Genomic DNA, 17,042 nt, shown 5'->3' with positions numbered 1-17,042 from the left:
AGCTGAGGTGTGTATTATGAGGTGTTGCAGTAGATGAGGTGTGTATTATGTGGTGTTGCAGTAGCTGAGGTGTGTATTATGAGGTGTTGCAGTAGATGAGGTGTGTTTTATGTGGTGTTGCAGTAGCTGAGGTGTGTATTATGAGGTGTTGCAGTAGCTGAGGTGTGTATTATGAGGTGTTGCAGTAGCTGAGGTGTGTATTATGAGGTGTTGCAGTAGCTGAGGTGTGTATTATGAGGTGTTGCAGTAGCTGAGGTGTGTATTATGAGGTGTTGCAGTAGCTGAGGTGTGTATTATGAGGTGTTGCAGTAGCTGAGGTGTGTATTATGAGGTGTTGCAGTAGCTGAGGTGTGTATTATGAGGTGTTGCAGTAGCTGAGGTGTGTATTATGAGGTGTTGCAGTAGCTGAGGTGTGTATTATGAGGTGTTGCAGTAGCTGAGGTGTGTATTATGAGGTGTTGCAGTAGCTGAGGTGTGTATTATGAGGTGTTGCAGTAGCTGAGGTGTGTATTATGAGGTGTTGCAGTAGCTGAGGTGTGTATTATGAGGTGTTGCAGTAGCTGAGGTGTGTATTATGAGGTGTTGCAGTAGCTGAGGTGTGTATTATGAGGTTCTGCAGTAGCTGAGGTGTGTATTATGAGGTGTTGCAGTAGCTGAGGTGTGTATATGAGGTGTTGCAGTAGCTGAGGTGTGTATTATGAGGTGTTGCAGTAGCTGAGGTGTGTATTATGAGGTGTTGCAGTAGCTGAGGTGTGTATTATGAGGTTCTGCAGTAGCTGAGATGTGTATTATGAGGTGCTGCAGTAGCTGAGGTGTGTATTATGAGGTGTTGCAGTAGCTGAGGTGCGTATTATGAGGTGCTGCAGTAGCTGAGGTGTGTATTATGAGGTGTTGCAGTAGCTGAGGTGTGTATTATGTGGTGTTGCAGTAGCTGAGGTGTGTATTATGAGGTGTTGCAGTAGCTGAGGTGCGTATTATGAGGTGCTGCAGTAGCTGAGGTGTGTATTATGAGGTTCTGCAGTAGCTGAGGTGTGTATTATGAGGTGTTGCAGTGGGTGAGGTGTGTATTATGAGGTGTTGCAGTAGCTGAGGTGTGTATTATGAGGTGCTGCAGTAGCTGAGGTGCGTATTATGAGGTGCTGCAGTAGCTGAGGTGTGTATTATGAGGTGCTGCAGTAGCTGAGGTGCGTATTATGAGGTGCTGCAGTAGCTGAGGTGTGTATTATGAGGTGCTGCAGCAGCTGAGGTGTGTATTATGAGGTGCTGCAGTAGTTGAGGTGTGTATTATGAGGTTCTGTAGCAGCTGAATTACGAGGTTCTGCAGGGTTACATTATGGGGGTACACTCGTGGAGTGATATAATTCGGGCGCAGTAATGATTACAGACCATATGATTGAAGGGACTCGGCGCCATGTTGGTTGTGGGCACAGCGGCCTCACCAGTAAGCAGTTGACGTTACCATGGACGCGGAGTGATGACGCACTTCCTGTGTATACCGGAATTGTCAGTGAGAAGGATGGCGGAGCTCCGGGAGCTGCAGGGCCGGGTACAGGAGCTGGAGCAGCGGCTGTACGGGGAGAGCGGGGCACAGGCGCGGAAGGTATACTGCTGGGACTTGTGGTGTCTGCGCTGAGGATGCTGGGGGAGGGGCGGTAAGGGAGGCTCCTCCCTCTGCCGGGTGAGATTATCCTCATCTGACAGAACAGCTGCAGCCCGGTCTCCATAGTGATGATACAGGAGGCAGCTGTAATGATGGAGGCTCAATGTATGACATCATCACCTGCTAACAGGTCACTATGACATCATCACCTGGGGCCACTGTATGACATCATCACCTGCTAACAGGTCACTATGACATCATCACCTGGGGCCACTGTATGACATCATCACCTGGGGCCACTGTATGACATCATCACCTGCTAACAGGTCACTATGACCTCATCACCTCTGCTAACAGGTCACTATGACATCATCACCTCTGCTAACAGGTCACTATGACCTCATCACCTCTGCTAACGGGTCACTATGACATCATCACCTGCTAACGGGTCACTATGACATCATCACCTGCTAACAGGTCGCTATGACATCATCACCTCTGCTAACAGGTCACTATGACATCATCACCTGCTCTAACAGGTCACTGACATCATCACCTGCTAACAGGTCACTATGACAGCATCACCTCTGCTTACAGGTCACTATGACATCATCACCTCTGCTAACAGGTCACTATGACATCATCACCTCTGCTAACAGGTCACTATGACATCATCACCTCTGCTTACAGGTCACTATGACATCATCACCTCTGCTAACAGGTCACTATGACATCATCACCTCTGCTAACAGGTCACTATGACATCATCACCTGCTAACAGGTCACTATGACAGCATCACCTCTGCTTACAGGTCACTGTATGTGTATATATGTGATAGGTGGCCCTGCTGTATGTGATAATGTGTATGGGGCCTTATCTGGGCACTCACTGTGTATATGTGATAGGTGGCCCTGCTGTATGTGATAGTAATGTGTATGGGGCCTTATCTGGGCACTCACTGTGTATATGTGATAGGTGGCCCTGCTGTATGTGGTAGTTATGTGTATGGGGCCTTATCTGGGCACTCACTGTGTATATGTGATAGGTGGCCCTGCTGTATGTGATAGTAATGTGTATGGGTCTTATCTGGGCACCCACTGTGTATATGTGATAGGTGGCCCTGCTGTATGTGATAGTAATGTGTATGGGTCTTATGTGGGCACTCACTGTGTATATCTGATAGGTGGCCATGCTGTATGTGGTAGTAATGTGTATGGGGCCTTATCTGGGCACTCACTGTGTATATGTGATAGGTGGCCCTGCTGTATGTGATAGTAATGTGTATGGGGCCTTATCTGGGCACTCACTGTGTATATGTCATAGGTGGCCCTGCTGTATGTGATAGTAATGTGTATGGGGCCTTATCTGGGCACTCACTGTGTATATGTGATAGGTGGCCCTGCTGTATGTGATAGGTGGCCCTGCTGTATGTGATAGTAATGTGTATGGGTCTTAATGCCCCAGTGTTTATTATTATATTGATTTATAGGTGGTGAACAGGATTCCACCTTCTTACCCCAGGCTGCGGTGGATTTCCGCACTTTCTCAGCTTTAGCGCAGGCGCATTTCTCTTCATTTTTCTTCCATGTGACATGTCCGGAGCCTGCGGAGTGCCTCTTCCTTATATTCTCTGGTTATATTGCAGATCACCGATGGGTTAATAAAAGTCCAGGTCTCCCTGGGGAACATCGCCAGCAAGAGGGAGCGAGTGAAGACCCTGTACAAGAAAAGTAAGTGAACCCCCTCAGTGTACGAGCCACGTATAGATATCGGGGCGCACTGTATACTTCTGGGGGGGGGCGCTCACTGTATACTTCTGGGGGGTGCGCACTGTATACTTCTGGGGGGTGCGCACTGTATACTTCTGGGGGGCGCACTGTATACTTCTGGGGGGGGCGCGCACTGTATACTTCTGGGGGGGGCGCACACTGTATACTTCTGGGGGGGGCGCACACTGTATACTTCTGGGGGGGGCGCACTGTATACTTCTGGGGGGGGCGCACACTGTATACTTCTGGGGGGGGCGCACACTGTATACTTCTGGGGGGGGCGCACACTGTATACTTCTGGGGGGGGCGCACACTGTATACTTCTGGGGGGGGCGCACACTGTATACTTCTGGGGGGGGCGCACACTGTATACTTCTGGGGGGGGCACTGTATACTTCTGGGGGGGGCGCACACTGTATACTTCTGGGGGGGGCGCACACTGTATACTTCTGGGGGGGGCGCACACTGTATACTTCTGGGGGGGGCGCACACTGTATACTTCTGGGGGGGGCGCACACTGTATACTTCTGGGGGGCGCACTGTATACTTCTGGGGGGGGCGCGCACTGTATACTTCTGGGGGGGGCGCACACTGTATACTTCTGGGGGGGGCGCACACTGTATACTTCTGGGGGGGGCGCACTGTATACTTCTGGGGGGGGCGCACACTGTATACTTCTGGGGGGGGCGCACACTGTATACTTCTGGGGGGGGCGCACACTGTATACTTCTGGGGGGGGCGCACACTGTATACTTCTGGGGGGGGCGCACACTGTATACTTCTGGGGGGGGCGCACACTGTATACTTCTGGGGGGGGCGCACACTGTATACTTCTGGGGGGGGGGCGCACACTGTATACTTCTGGGGGGGGCGCACACTGTATACTTCTGGGGGGGGGGGCGCACACTGTATACTTCTGGGGGGGGCGCACTGTATACTTCTGGGGGGCGCGCACTGTATACTTCTGGGGGGGGCGCACTGTATACTTCTGGGGGGCGCGCACACTGTATACTTCTGGGGGGCGCGCACACTGTATACTTCTGGGGGGGCGCACACTGTATACTTCTGGGGGGGGGCACACACTGTATACTTCTGGGGGGGCGCACACTGTATACTTCTGGGGGGGGGGCGCACACTGTATACTTCTGGGGGGGGGCGCACACTGTATACTTCTGGGGGGGGGCGCACACTGTATACTTCTGGGGGGGGCGCACACTGTATACTTCTGGGGGGGGGCGCACACTGTATACTTCTGGGGGGGGCGCACACTGTATACTACTGGGGGCACAATGTCTCGCCAGTTCTTCTCCTTCCCTGAGGTTATGCTGCCCCCCGCAGGCCAATAGTTGTGTTACAGCAAGTGTTCTCCCCGATATTCCTATATACTCTGTATCAATTCTACCGTGTCTTCAGGACCCCTGCTTGCTGTCAGTGAATTGGGAACATTAATTGGAAACCTGGTCCGGACCTAATACTTCTCACAGCTGAGGGTTTGTTATAATTGTATTCGGTCTACACCAGCGGTCCCCAAACTGTGGCTCTCCAGCTGTTGCAAAACTACAACTCCCAGCATGCTGGAAATTGCAGTTTTGCAACAGATCAGAGTCATTGAATGAGAAATACTGATCAGAGGGTTAGGCTGTCCGGGCATGCTGGGAGTTGTAGTTTTGCAACAGCTGGAGGCACCCTGATTGGGAAACACTGGTCTAGACAGTAAGCAGCCTGGACCATGCAGCCAGATAGTGTTTTACCTGCACCGATACACTGTAACGCTCCCGCTCTCCTGTGTTTTGTCCTTTTCAGTTGATGATCTGATGAAATACCTGGACCCCCAATACATCGACAGGACCGCCATCCCGGACGCCATGAAGCTGGAGGTCATCCTGGCAGGTGGTTTGCTGATGCTCTCCCTGACTGTTTCCATATACAGGGCTGAAGGGGGCGCTCCTGTGTATATGGGCCCGTGGGGAGGAGTATGGTGGGTATATTTGGGTATATAATGGCCTCTCTTTGTCTTGCAGAGGAGCAGTACATCCTGTCCCAGGCCGCCCTGCTGGAGCAGCTCCATTCCCTGCAGCCCCTGCTGGACAGCGAGCACATCAAAGGTGAGGACCCCGCATCCCCACACAGCAAGTTTACTACAGTATTTCCCACACAGGGTGCCTCCAGCTATTGCAAAACTACAACTCCCAGCATGCCCGGACAGCCGAAGGCTGTCCGGGCATGCTGGGAGTTGTAGTTTTGCAATAGCTGGAGGATCTCTGCTTGGGAGAAACTGCTTAAAAGGGGTACTCCGGTGAAAAACTTTTATTTATTTATTTATTTTTTTTAAAGGGGTACTCCGTCCCTAGACATCTTATCCCCTATCCAAAGGATAGGGGATAAGATGTCAGATCCCGGGGGTCCCGCTGCTGGGGACCCCCGGGATCTACCATGCAGCACCCACCTTTATTGGCTTCCGGAACCGCTGGAGGTCCTCAGGCTGAGTCCATCTCGACCACAAGGACGGAGCATAGTGATGTCACGGCTCCGCCCCCTTGTGACGTCACGCTCCGCCCCCTCAATGCAAGTCTAGCTGTCAAGCCCCCTCCCATAGGCTTGCATTGAGGAGGCGGGGCGTGAGATCACAGGGGGACGGAGCCGTGACGTCACTATGCTCCGTCCCCGTGATTGCCAGTAATCAGACCCGCAGCGAACATGCTCCGGGGACTGATTCTAACTGGGTGCGGCGTGGAAGATCACGGGGGTCCCCAGCGGCAGAACCCCCACGATCAGGCATCTTATCCCCTATTCTTTGTATAGGGGATAAGATGTCTTAGCGCCGGAGTACCCCTTTAAATCAACTGGTGCCAGAAAGTAAAACAGATTTGTAAATTAAATCTTAATCCTTCCAGTACTTATTAGCTGCTTAATACTACAGAGGAAATTCTTTTCTTTTTGGAACACAGAGCTCTCTGCTGACATCACGAGCACAGTGCTCTCTGCTGACATCTCTGTCCATTTTAGGAACTGTCCAGAGCAGCATATGTTTTCTATGGGGATTTTCTCCTACTCTTGACAGTTCTTAAAATGGACAGAGGTGTCAGCAGAGAGCACTGTGCTCATGATGTCAGCAGAGAGCTCTGTGTTCCAAAAAGAAAATAATTTCTCAGCAGCTAATAAGTACTGGAAGGATTAAGATTTTGTAATAGAAGTAATTTACAAATCTGTTTAACTTTCTGGCACCAGTTGATTTAAAAAAATAAATAAAAAGGGGAGTACCCCTTTAACAAATCTTAAATGGGCTCTCTAGCTTTATGTCAGTGAATCTCAGTGCTAATATACTTTCAATATCTCTGCTTGCTGTCAGTGTATGGGAACAAAACATTGTACCTTCTGTAAGATATACAGCAGCACACATCTGTGTCCTTTTTGTTATTCTGCTGTTTGTTACAGGGTGTCAGCCCGGGCTCTGCACTGTTTGGACTGAATGCAATAGTAACAAAACTTCAGCTGTGAAAGCAATACCACATCTGTGCACATTTCTGTAGTGAAAAATAACTTATCCCCTATCTAAAGGATAGGGGATAAGTTATAGATCGCGGGTGGGGGGTCCGACCGCTGGTTCCCCCCGCAATCTCCTGAACGGGTCCCGGCAGTCTGCTGGAAGCGGCCGTTCCGACTCCCACATGGCGCCCTGGCCAGCACGCCCACTTCATGTACCCCATATGGATACATGGAAGGGGTCGGAACAGCCGCTTCCAGCAGACTGTCGGGACCCGTTCAGGAGATTGCGGGAGGTACCAGCGGTCGGACCCCCCCGCAAGTTATTTTTCACTACAGAACTCCTTTAAAGGGGTACTCCGGCGGAAAACATCTTATCCCCTGTAGAAAGTGATTGTTGTTTCTGTGTGTTGACAGCGGTGCCGACGCAGGCGTCCAGACTACAGACTCTGGCCCAGGTCCACATCAAGCAACAGGTGAGTGTGTGTGTGTGAGGGGGTCCGGGTCCTCTGGGGGTCTCGGAAGGCTTTAGTGTAGTGAGATCATGTGATTCTCCTCGTCTTATACTCCAGTCACATCCCAGGCTGCGTTTACAGCTCTGATGGGAGATGACATAACTTATGGATTATTCCTGGGGGTCCCGCACCTTCTGGCAGTGCAGGGGTTACTGACGCGATGCGGACCTCCCGTCTACACTCCCTCTGTCTGAGGCTGCACTTAATCATCGATCTGTACAGCGGCTGCTGACTGCAGATAATCGCACATAATCCGCTTTATGGGACAAGTTTACAGCTTTTCTCTTTCCGCTGACTTAAAAATTGTTGATAGAAGTTCAAAAGAAAGAAGTTCCGCAGTATCCGAGGGAGGGGGGTGTATGGTCCGGAATGTATGGGGGGGGGGGGGGCGTCTCCCAGTCTGTAAATTATAATTTGTCGCCATTGAACAGACATAATATTACACATCAATTATAATTGTCACATCATCCCTGACCCCAGGAGCTCACAATCTAATCTCCTATCATACAATGTATCACTCCCATCATCCCTGACCCCAGGAGATCACAATCTAATCTCCTATCATACAATGTATCACTCCCATCATCCCTGACCCCAGGAGCTCACAATCTAATCTCCTATCACATACAATGTATCACTCCCATCATCCCTGACCCCAGGAGATCACAATCTAATCTCCTATCATACAATGTATCACTCCCATCATCCCTGACCCCAGGAGATCACAATCTAATCTCCTATCATACAATGTATCACTCCCATCATCCCTGACCCCAGGAGCTCACAATCTAATCTCCTATCACATACAATGTATCACTCCCATCATCCCTGAACCCAGGAGATCACAATCTAATCTCCTATCATACAATGTATAACTCCCATCATCCCTGACCCCAGGAGATAACAATCTAATCTCCTATCATACAATGTATAACCCCCATCATCCCTGACCCCAGGAGATCACAATCTAATCTCCTATCACATACAATGTATCACTCCCATCATCCCTGACCCCAGGAGATCACAATCTAATCTCCTATCACATACAATGTATCACTCCCATCATCCCTGACCCCAGGAGATCACAATCTAATCTCCTATCATACAATGTATCACTCCCATCATCCCTGACCCCAGGAGATCACAATCTAATCTCCTATCATACAATGTATCACTCCCATCATCCCTGACCCCAGGAGATCACAATCTAATCTCCTATCATACAATGTATCACTCCCATCATCCCTGACCCCAGGAGATCACAATCTAATCTCCTATCATACAATGTATCACTCCCATCATCCCTGACCCCAGGAGCTCACAATCTAATCTCCTATCACATACAATGTATCACTCCCATCATCCCTGACCCCAGGAGCTCACAATCTAATCTCCTATCATACAATGTATCACTCCCATCATCCCTGACCCCAGGAGATCCTATTCTAATCTCCTATCATACAATGTATCACTCCCATCATCCCTGATCCCAGGAGCTCCCAATCTAATCTCCTATCACATACAATGTATCACTCCCATCATCCTGACCCCAGGAGATCACAATCTAATCTCCTATCATACAATGTATCACTCCTATCATCCTGACCCCAGGAGCTCACAATCTAATCTCCTATCATACAATGTATCACTCCCATCATCCCTGACCCCAGGAGCTCACAATCTAATCTCCTATCATACAATGTATCACTCCCATCATCCCTGACCCCAGGAGATCACAATCTAATCTCCTATCATACAATGTATCACTCCCATCATCCCTGACCCCAGGAGCTCACAATCTAATCTCCTATCACATACAATGTATCACTCCCATCATCCCTGACCCCAGGAGATCACAATCTAATCTCCTATCACATACAATGTATCACTCCCATCATCCCTGACCCCAGGAGATCACAATCTAATCTCCTATCACATACAATGTATCACTCCCATCATCCCTGACCCAAGGAGATCACAATCTAATCTCCTATCATACAATGTATCACTCCCATCATCCCGGACCCCAGGAGCTCACAATCTAATCTCCTATCATACAATGTATCACTCCCATCATCCCGGACCCCAGGAGATCACAATCTAATCTCCCATCATACAATGTATCACTCCCATCATCCCTGACCCCAGGAGATCACAATCTAATCTCCTATCATACAATGTATCACTCCCATCATCCCTGACCCCAGGAGATCACAATCTAATCTCCTATCATACACAATGTATCACTCCCATCATCCCTGACCCCAGGAGCTCACAATCTAATCTCCTATCACATACAATGTATCACTCCCATCATCCCTGACCCCAGGAGCTCACAATCTAATCTCCTATCATACAATGTATCACTCCCATCATCCCTGACCCCAGGAGATCACAATCTAATCTCCTATCACATACAATGTATCACCCCCATCATCCCTGACCCCAGGAGCTCACAATCTAATCTCCTATCATACAATGTATCACTCCCATCATCCCTGACCCCAGGAGCTCACAATCTAATCTCCTATCATACAATGTATCACTCCCATCATCCCTGACCCCAGGAGATCACAATCTAATCTCCTATCACATACAATGTATCACTCCCATCATCCCTGACCCCAGGAGATCACAATCTAATCTCCTATCATACAATGTATCACTCCCATCATCCCTGACCCCAGGAGATCACAATCTAATCTCCTATCATACAATGTATCACTCCCATCATCCCTGACCCCAGGAGCTCACAATCTAATCTCCTATCATACAATGTATCACTCCCATCATCCCTGACCCCAGGAGCTCACAATCTAATCTCTTATCATACAATGTATCACTCCCATCATCCCTGACCCCAGGAGATCACAATCTAATCTCCTATCACATACAATGTATCATTCCCATCATCACTGACCCCAGGAGATCACAATCTAATCTCCTATCATACAATGTATCACTCCCATCATCCCTGACCCCAGGAGCTCACAATCTAATCTCCTATCATACAATGTATCACTCCCATCATCCCTGACCCCAGGAGATCACAATCTAATCTCCTATCATACAATGTATCACTCCCATCATCCCTGACCCCAGGAGATCCTATTCTAATCTCCTATCATACAATGTATCACTCCCATCATCCCTGACCCCAGGAGATCACAATCTAATCTCCTATCACATACAATGTATCACTCCCATCATCCCTGACCCCAGGAGATCACAATCTAATCTCCTATCACATACAATGTATCACTCCCATCATCACATGACCCCAGGAGATCACAATCTAATCTCCTATCATACAATGTATCACTCCCATCATCCCTGACCCCAGGAGATCACAATCTAATCTCCTATCATACAATGTATCACTCCCATCATCACATGACCCCAGGAGATCACAATCTAATCTCCTATCATACAATGTATCACTCCCATCATCCCTGACCCCAGGAGATCACAATCTAATCTCCTATCACATACAATGTATCATTCCCATCATCCCTGACCCCAGGAGCTCACAATCTAATCTCCTATCATACAATGTATCACTCCCATCATCCCTGACCCCAGGAGCTCACAATCTAATCTCCTATCACATACAATGTATCACTCCCATCATCCCTGACCCCAGGAGATCACAATCTAATCTCCTATCACATACAATGTATCACTCCCATCATCCCTGACCCCAGGAGCTCACAATCTAATCTCCTATCATACAATGTATCACTCCCATCATCCCTGACCCCAGGAGATCACAATCTAATCTCCTATCATACAATGTATCACTCCCATCATCCCTGACCCCAGGAGATCCTATTCTAATCTCCTATCATACAATGTATCACTCCCATCATCCCTGACCCCAGGAGATCACAATCTAATCTCCTATCACATACAATGTATCACTCCCATCATCCCTGACCCCAGGAGATCACAATCTAATCTCCTATCATACAATGTATCACTCCCATCATCCCTGACCCCAGTAGATCACAATCTAATCTCCTATCATACAATGTATCACTCCCATCATCCCTGACCCCAGGAGCTCACAATCTAATCTCCTATCATACAATGTATCACTCCCATCATCACATGACCCCAGGAGATCACAATCTAATCTCCTATCACATACAATGTATCACTCCCATCATCCCTGACCCCAGGAGCTCACAATCTAATCTCCTATCATACAATGTATCACTCCCATCATCCCTGACCCCAGGAGCTCACAATCTAATCTCCTATCACATACAATGTATCACTCCCATCATCCCTGACCCCAGGAGATCACAATCTAATCTCCTATCACATACAATGTATCACTCCCATCATCCCTGACCCCAGGAGCTCACAATCTAATCTCCTATCATACAATGTATCACTCCCATCATCCCTGACCCCAGGAGATCCTATTCTAATCTCCTATCATACAATGTATCACTCCCATCATCCCTGACCCCAGGAGATCACAATCTAATCTCCTATCACATACAATGTATCACTCCCATCATCCCTGACCCCAGGAGCTCACAATCTAATCTCCTATCATACAATGTATCACTCCCATCATCACATGACCCCAGGAGATCACAATCTAATCTCCTATCACATACAATGTATCACTCCCATCATCCCTGACCCCAGGAGCTCACAATCTAATCTCCTATCATACAATGTATCACTCCCATCATCCCTGACCCCAGGAGCTCACAATCTAATCTCCTATCACATACAATGTATCACTCCCATCATCCCTGACCCCAGGAGATCACAATCTAATCTCCTATCATACAATGTATCACTCCCATCATCCCTGACCCCAGGAGATCACAATCTAATCTCCTATCACATACAATGTATCACTCCCATCATCCCTGACCCCAGGAGATCACAATCTAATCTCCTATCATACAATGTATCACTCCCATCATCCCTGACCCCAGGAGATCACAATCTAATCTCCTATCACATACAATGTATCACTCCCATCATCCCTGACCCCAGGAGATCACAATCTAATCTCCTATCATACAATGTATCACTCCCATCATCCCTGACCCCAGGAGATCACAATCTAATCTCCTATCACATACAATGTATCACTCCCATCATCACATGACCCCAGGAGCTCACAATCTAATCTCCTACCACATACAATGTATCACTCCCATCATCACATGACAGGCCGACCCTCCCTCATCTGAGTGTGTATTAGAGCCTCCATGTTATTGTCTGATCTCCTCCACAGGACCAGTGCGAGGAGGTGACGGCCGAGACCAAGAAACTCCTGGACGAATACAACAGAATGGTATCCTACCAATACCTGCAGTCCTATGTAACACCACAGATAACAGTGATAACTCTTAGTACAGATAATGTATAGATGTGACCTGCAGTCCTATGTAACACCACAGATAACAGTGATAACTCTCTGAGTACAGATAATGTATAGATGTGACCTGCAGTCCTATGTAACACCACAGATAACAGTGATAACTCTCTGAGTACAGATAATGTATAGATGTGACCTGCAGTCCTATGTAACACCACAGATAACAGTGATAACTCTCTGAGTACAGATAATGTATAGATGTGACCTGCAGTCCTATGTAACACCACAGATAACAGTGATAACTCTCTGAGTACAGATAATGTATAGATGTGACCTGCAGTCCTATGTAACACCACAGATAACAGTGATAACTCTCTGAGTACAGATAATGTATAGATGTGACCTGCAGTCCTATGTAACACCACAGATAACAGTGATAACTCTCTGAGTACAGATAATGTATAGATGTGACCTGCAGTCCTATGTAACACCACAGATAACAGTGATAACTCTCTGAGTACAGATAATGTATAGATGTGACCTGCAGTCCTATGTAACACCACAGATAATACAGTGATAACTCTCTGAGTACAGATAATGTATAGATGTGACCTGCAGTCCTATGTAACACCACAGATAACAGTGATAACTCTCTGAGTACAGATAATGTATAGATGTGACCTGCAGTCCTATGTAACACCACAGATAACAGTGATAACTCTCTGAGTACAGATAATGTATAGATGTGACCTGCAGTCCTATGTAACACCACAGATAACAGTGATAACTCTCTGAGTACAGATAATGTATAGATGAGACCTGCAGTCCTATGTAACACCACAGATAACACAGTGATAACTCTCTGAGTACAGATAATGTATAGATGTGACCTGCAGTCCTATGTAACACCACAGATAACACAGTGATAACTCTCTGAGTACAGATAATGTATAGATGTGACCTGCAGTCCTATGTAACACCACAGATAACAGTGATAACGCTCTGAGTACAGATAATGTATAGATGTGACCTGCAGTCCTATGTAACACCACAGATAACACAGTGATAACTCTCTGAGTACAGATAATGTAGTAGATGTGACCTGCAGTCCTATGTAACACTAAGATAACACAGTGATAACTCTCTGAGTACAGATAATGTATAGATGTGACCTGCAGTCCTATGTAACACCACAGATAACACAGTGATAACTCTCTGAGTACAGATAATGTATAGATGTGACCTGCAGTCCTATGTAACACCACAGATAACAGTGATAACTCTCTGAGTACAGATAATGTATAGATGTGTCCTGCAGTCCTATGTAACACCACATATAACAGTGATAACTCTCTGAGTACAGATAATGTATAGATGTGACCTGCAGTCCTATGTAACACCACAGATAACAGTGATAACTCTCTGAGTACAGATAATGTATAGATGTGACCTGCAGTCCTATGTAACACCACAGATAACACAGTGATAACTCTCTGAGTACAGATAATGTAGTAGATGTGACCTGCAGTCCTATGTAACACTAAGATAACACAGTGATAACTCTCTGAGTACAGATAATGTATAGATGTGACCTGCAGTCCTATGTAACACCACAGATAACACAGTGATAACTCTCTGAGTACAGATAATGTATAGATGTGACCTGCAGTCCTATGTAACACCACAGATAACAGTGATAACTCTCTGAGTACAGATAATGGAGTATATGTGACCTGCAGTCCTATGTAACACCACAGATAACACAGTGATAACTCTCTGAGTACAGATAATGTATAGATGTGACCTGCAGTCCTATGTAACACCACAGATAAAACAGTGATAACTCTCTGAGTACAGATAATGTATAGATGTGACTTGCAGTCCTATGTAACACCACAGATAACAGTGATAACTCTCTGAGTACAGATAATGTATAGATGTGTCCTGCAGTCCTATGTAACACCACAGATAACAGTGATAACTCTCTGAGTACAGATAATGTATAGATGTGACCTGCAGTCCTATGTAACACCACAGATAACACAGTGATAACTCTCTGAGTACAGATAATGTATAGATGTGACCTGCAGTCCTATGTAACACCACAGATAACACAGTGATATCTCTCTGAGTACAGATAATGTATAGATGTGACCTGCAGTCCTATGTAACACCACAGATAACACAGTGATAACTCTCTGAGTACAGATAATGTATAGATGTGACCTGCAGTCCTATGTAACACCACAGATAACAGTGATAACTCTCTGAGTACAGATAATGTATAGATGTGACCTGCAGTCCTATGTAACACCACAGATAACAGTGATAACTCTCTGAGTACAGATAATGTATAGATGTGACCTGCAGTCCTATGTAACACCACAGATAACAGTGATAACTCTCTGAGTACAGATAATGTATAGATGTGACCTGCAGTCCTATGTAACAGCACAGATAACAGTGATAACTCTGAGTACAGATAATGTATAGATGTGACCTGCAGTCCTATGTAACACCACAGATAACACAGTGATAACTCTCTGAGTACAGATAATGTATAGATGTGACCTGCAGTCCTATGTAACACCACAGATAACAGTGATAACTCTCTGAGTACAGATAATGTATAGATGTGTCCTGCAGTCCTATGTAACACCACAGATAACAGTGATAACTCTCTGAGTACAGATAATGTATAGATGTGACCTGCAGTCCTATGTAACACCACAGATAACACAGTGATATCTCAGAGTACAGATAATGTATAGATGTGACCTGCAGTCCTATGTAACACCACATATAACAGTGATAACTCTCTGAGTACAGATAATGTATAGATGTGACCTGCAGTCCTATGTAACACCACAGATAACACAGTGATAACTCTCTGAGTACAGATAATGTATAGATGTGACCTGCAGTCCTATGTAACACCACAGATAACACAGTGATAACTCTCTGAGTACAGATAATGTAGTAGATGTGACCTGCAGTCCTATGTAACACTAAGATAACACAGTGATAACTCTCTGAGTACAGATAATGTATAGATGTGACCTGCAGTCCTATGTAACACCACAGATAACACAGTGATAACTCTCTGAGTACAGATAATGTAGTAGATGTGACCTGCAGTCCTATGTAACACTAAGATAACACAGTGATAACTCTCTGAGTACAGATAATGTATAGATGTGACCTGCAGTCCTATGTAACACCACAGATAACAGTGATAACTCTCTGAGTACAGATAATGTATAGATGTGACCTGCAGTCCTATGTAACACCACAGATAACACAGTGATAACTCTCTGAGTACAGATAATGTATAGATGTGACCTGCAGTCCTATGTAACACCACAGATAACACAGTGATATCTCTCTGAGTACAGATAATGTATAGATGTGACCTGCAGTCCTATGTAACACCACAGATAACACAGTGATAACTCTCTGAGTACAGATAATGTATAGATGTGACCTGCAGTCCTATGTAACACCACAGATAACAGTGATAACTCTCTGAGTACAGATAATGTATAGATGTGACCTGCAGTCCTATGTAACACCACAGATAACAGTGATAACTCTCTGAGTACAGATAATGTATAGATGTGACCTGCAGTCCTATGTAACAGCACAGATAACAGTGATAACTCTGAGTACAGATAATGTATAGATGTGACCTGCAGTCCTATGTAACAGCACAGATAACAGTGATAACTCTGAGTACAGATAATGTATAGATGTGACCTGCAGTCCTATGTAACACCACAGATAACACAGTGATAACTCTCTGAGTACAGATAATGTATAGATGTGACCTGCAGTCCTATGTAACACCACAGATAACACAGTGATAACTCTCTGAGTACAGATAATGTATAGATGTGACCTGCAGTCCTATGTAACACCACAGATAACACAGTGATAACTCTCTGAGTACAGATAATGTATAGATGTGACCTGCAGTCCTATGTAACACCACAGATAACAGTGATAACTCTCTAAGTACAGATAATGTGTAGATGTGACCTGCAGTCCTATGTAACACCACAGATAACACAGTGATAACTCTCTGAGTACAGATAATGTAGTAGATGTGACCTGCAGTCCTATGTAACACCACAGATAACAGTGATAACTCTCTAAGTACAGATAATGTATAGATGTGACCTGCAGTCCTATGTAACACCACAGATAACACAGTGATAACTCTCTGAGTACAGATAATGTATAGATGTGACCTGCAGTCCTATGTAACACCACAGATAACACAGTGATAACTCTCTGAGTACAGATAATGTATAGATGTGACCTG

At 46.1% G+C, this 17,042-nt stretch overlaps 1 protein-coding gene across 1 annotated transcript in view; it reads left to right on the top strand.

Annotated features, from left to right (window-relative positions):
- Positions 1-1,460: 1,460 nt before the first annotated feature.
- The window catches only part of DCTN3 (dynactin subunit 3), a 34,018-nt gene continuing 18,436 nt past the window's right edge, over positions 1,461-17,042 (top strand). Inside the window, exons 1-6 of the mRNA XM_056552267.1 lie at positions 1,461-1,600; positions 3,247-3,331; positions 5,174-5,260; positions 5,392-5,475; positions 7,271-7,329; positions 12,635-12,694. Of these exons, the coding sequence (XP_056408242.1) occupies positions 1,475-1,600; positions 3,247-3,331; positions 5,174-5,260; positions 5,392-5,475; positions 7,271-7,329; positions 12,635-12,694 (501 nt within the window). The 5' untranslated portion in view covers positions 1,461-1,474. The remainder of the gene's footprint in view (positions 1,601-3,246; positions 3,332-5,173; positions 5,261-5,391; positions 5,476-7,270; positions 7,330-12,634; positions 12,695-17,042) is intronic.

Source organism: Hyla sarda, unplaced genomic scaffold, assembly GCF_029499605.1.
Source record: "Hyla sarda isolate aHylSar1 unplaced genomic scaffold, aHylSar1.hap1 scaffold_149, whole genome shotgun sequence".
Lineage (NCBI taxonomy): Eukaryota > Metazoa > Chordata > Amphibia > Anura > Hylidae > Hyla > Hyla sarda.
The sequence above is the reverse complement of the archived record's forward strand: the minus strand, read 5'-3'. Positions and strand labels throughout refer to the sequence as shown.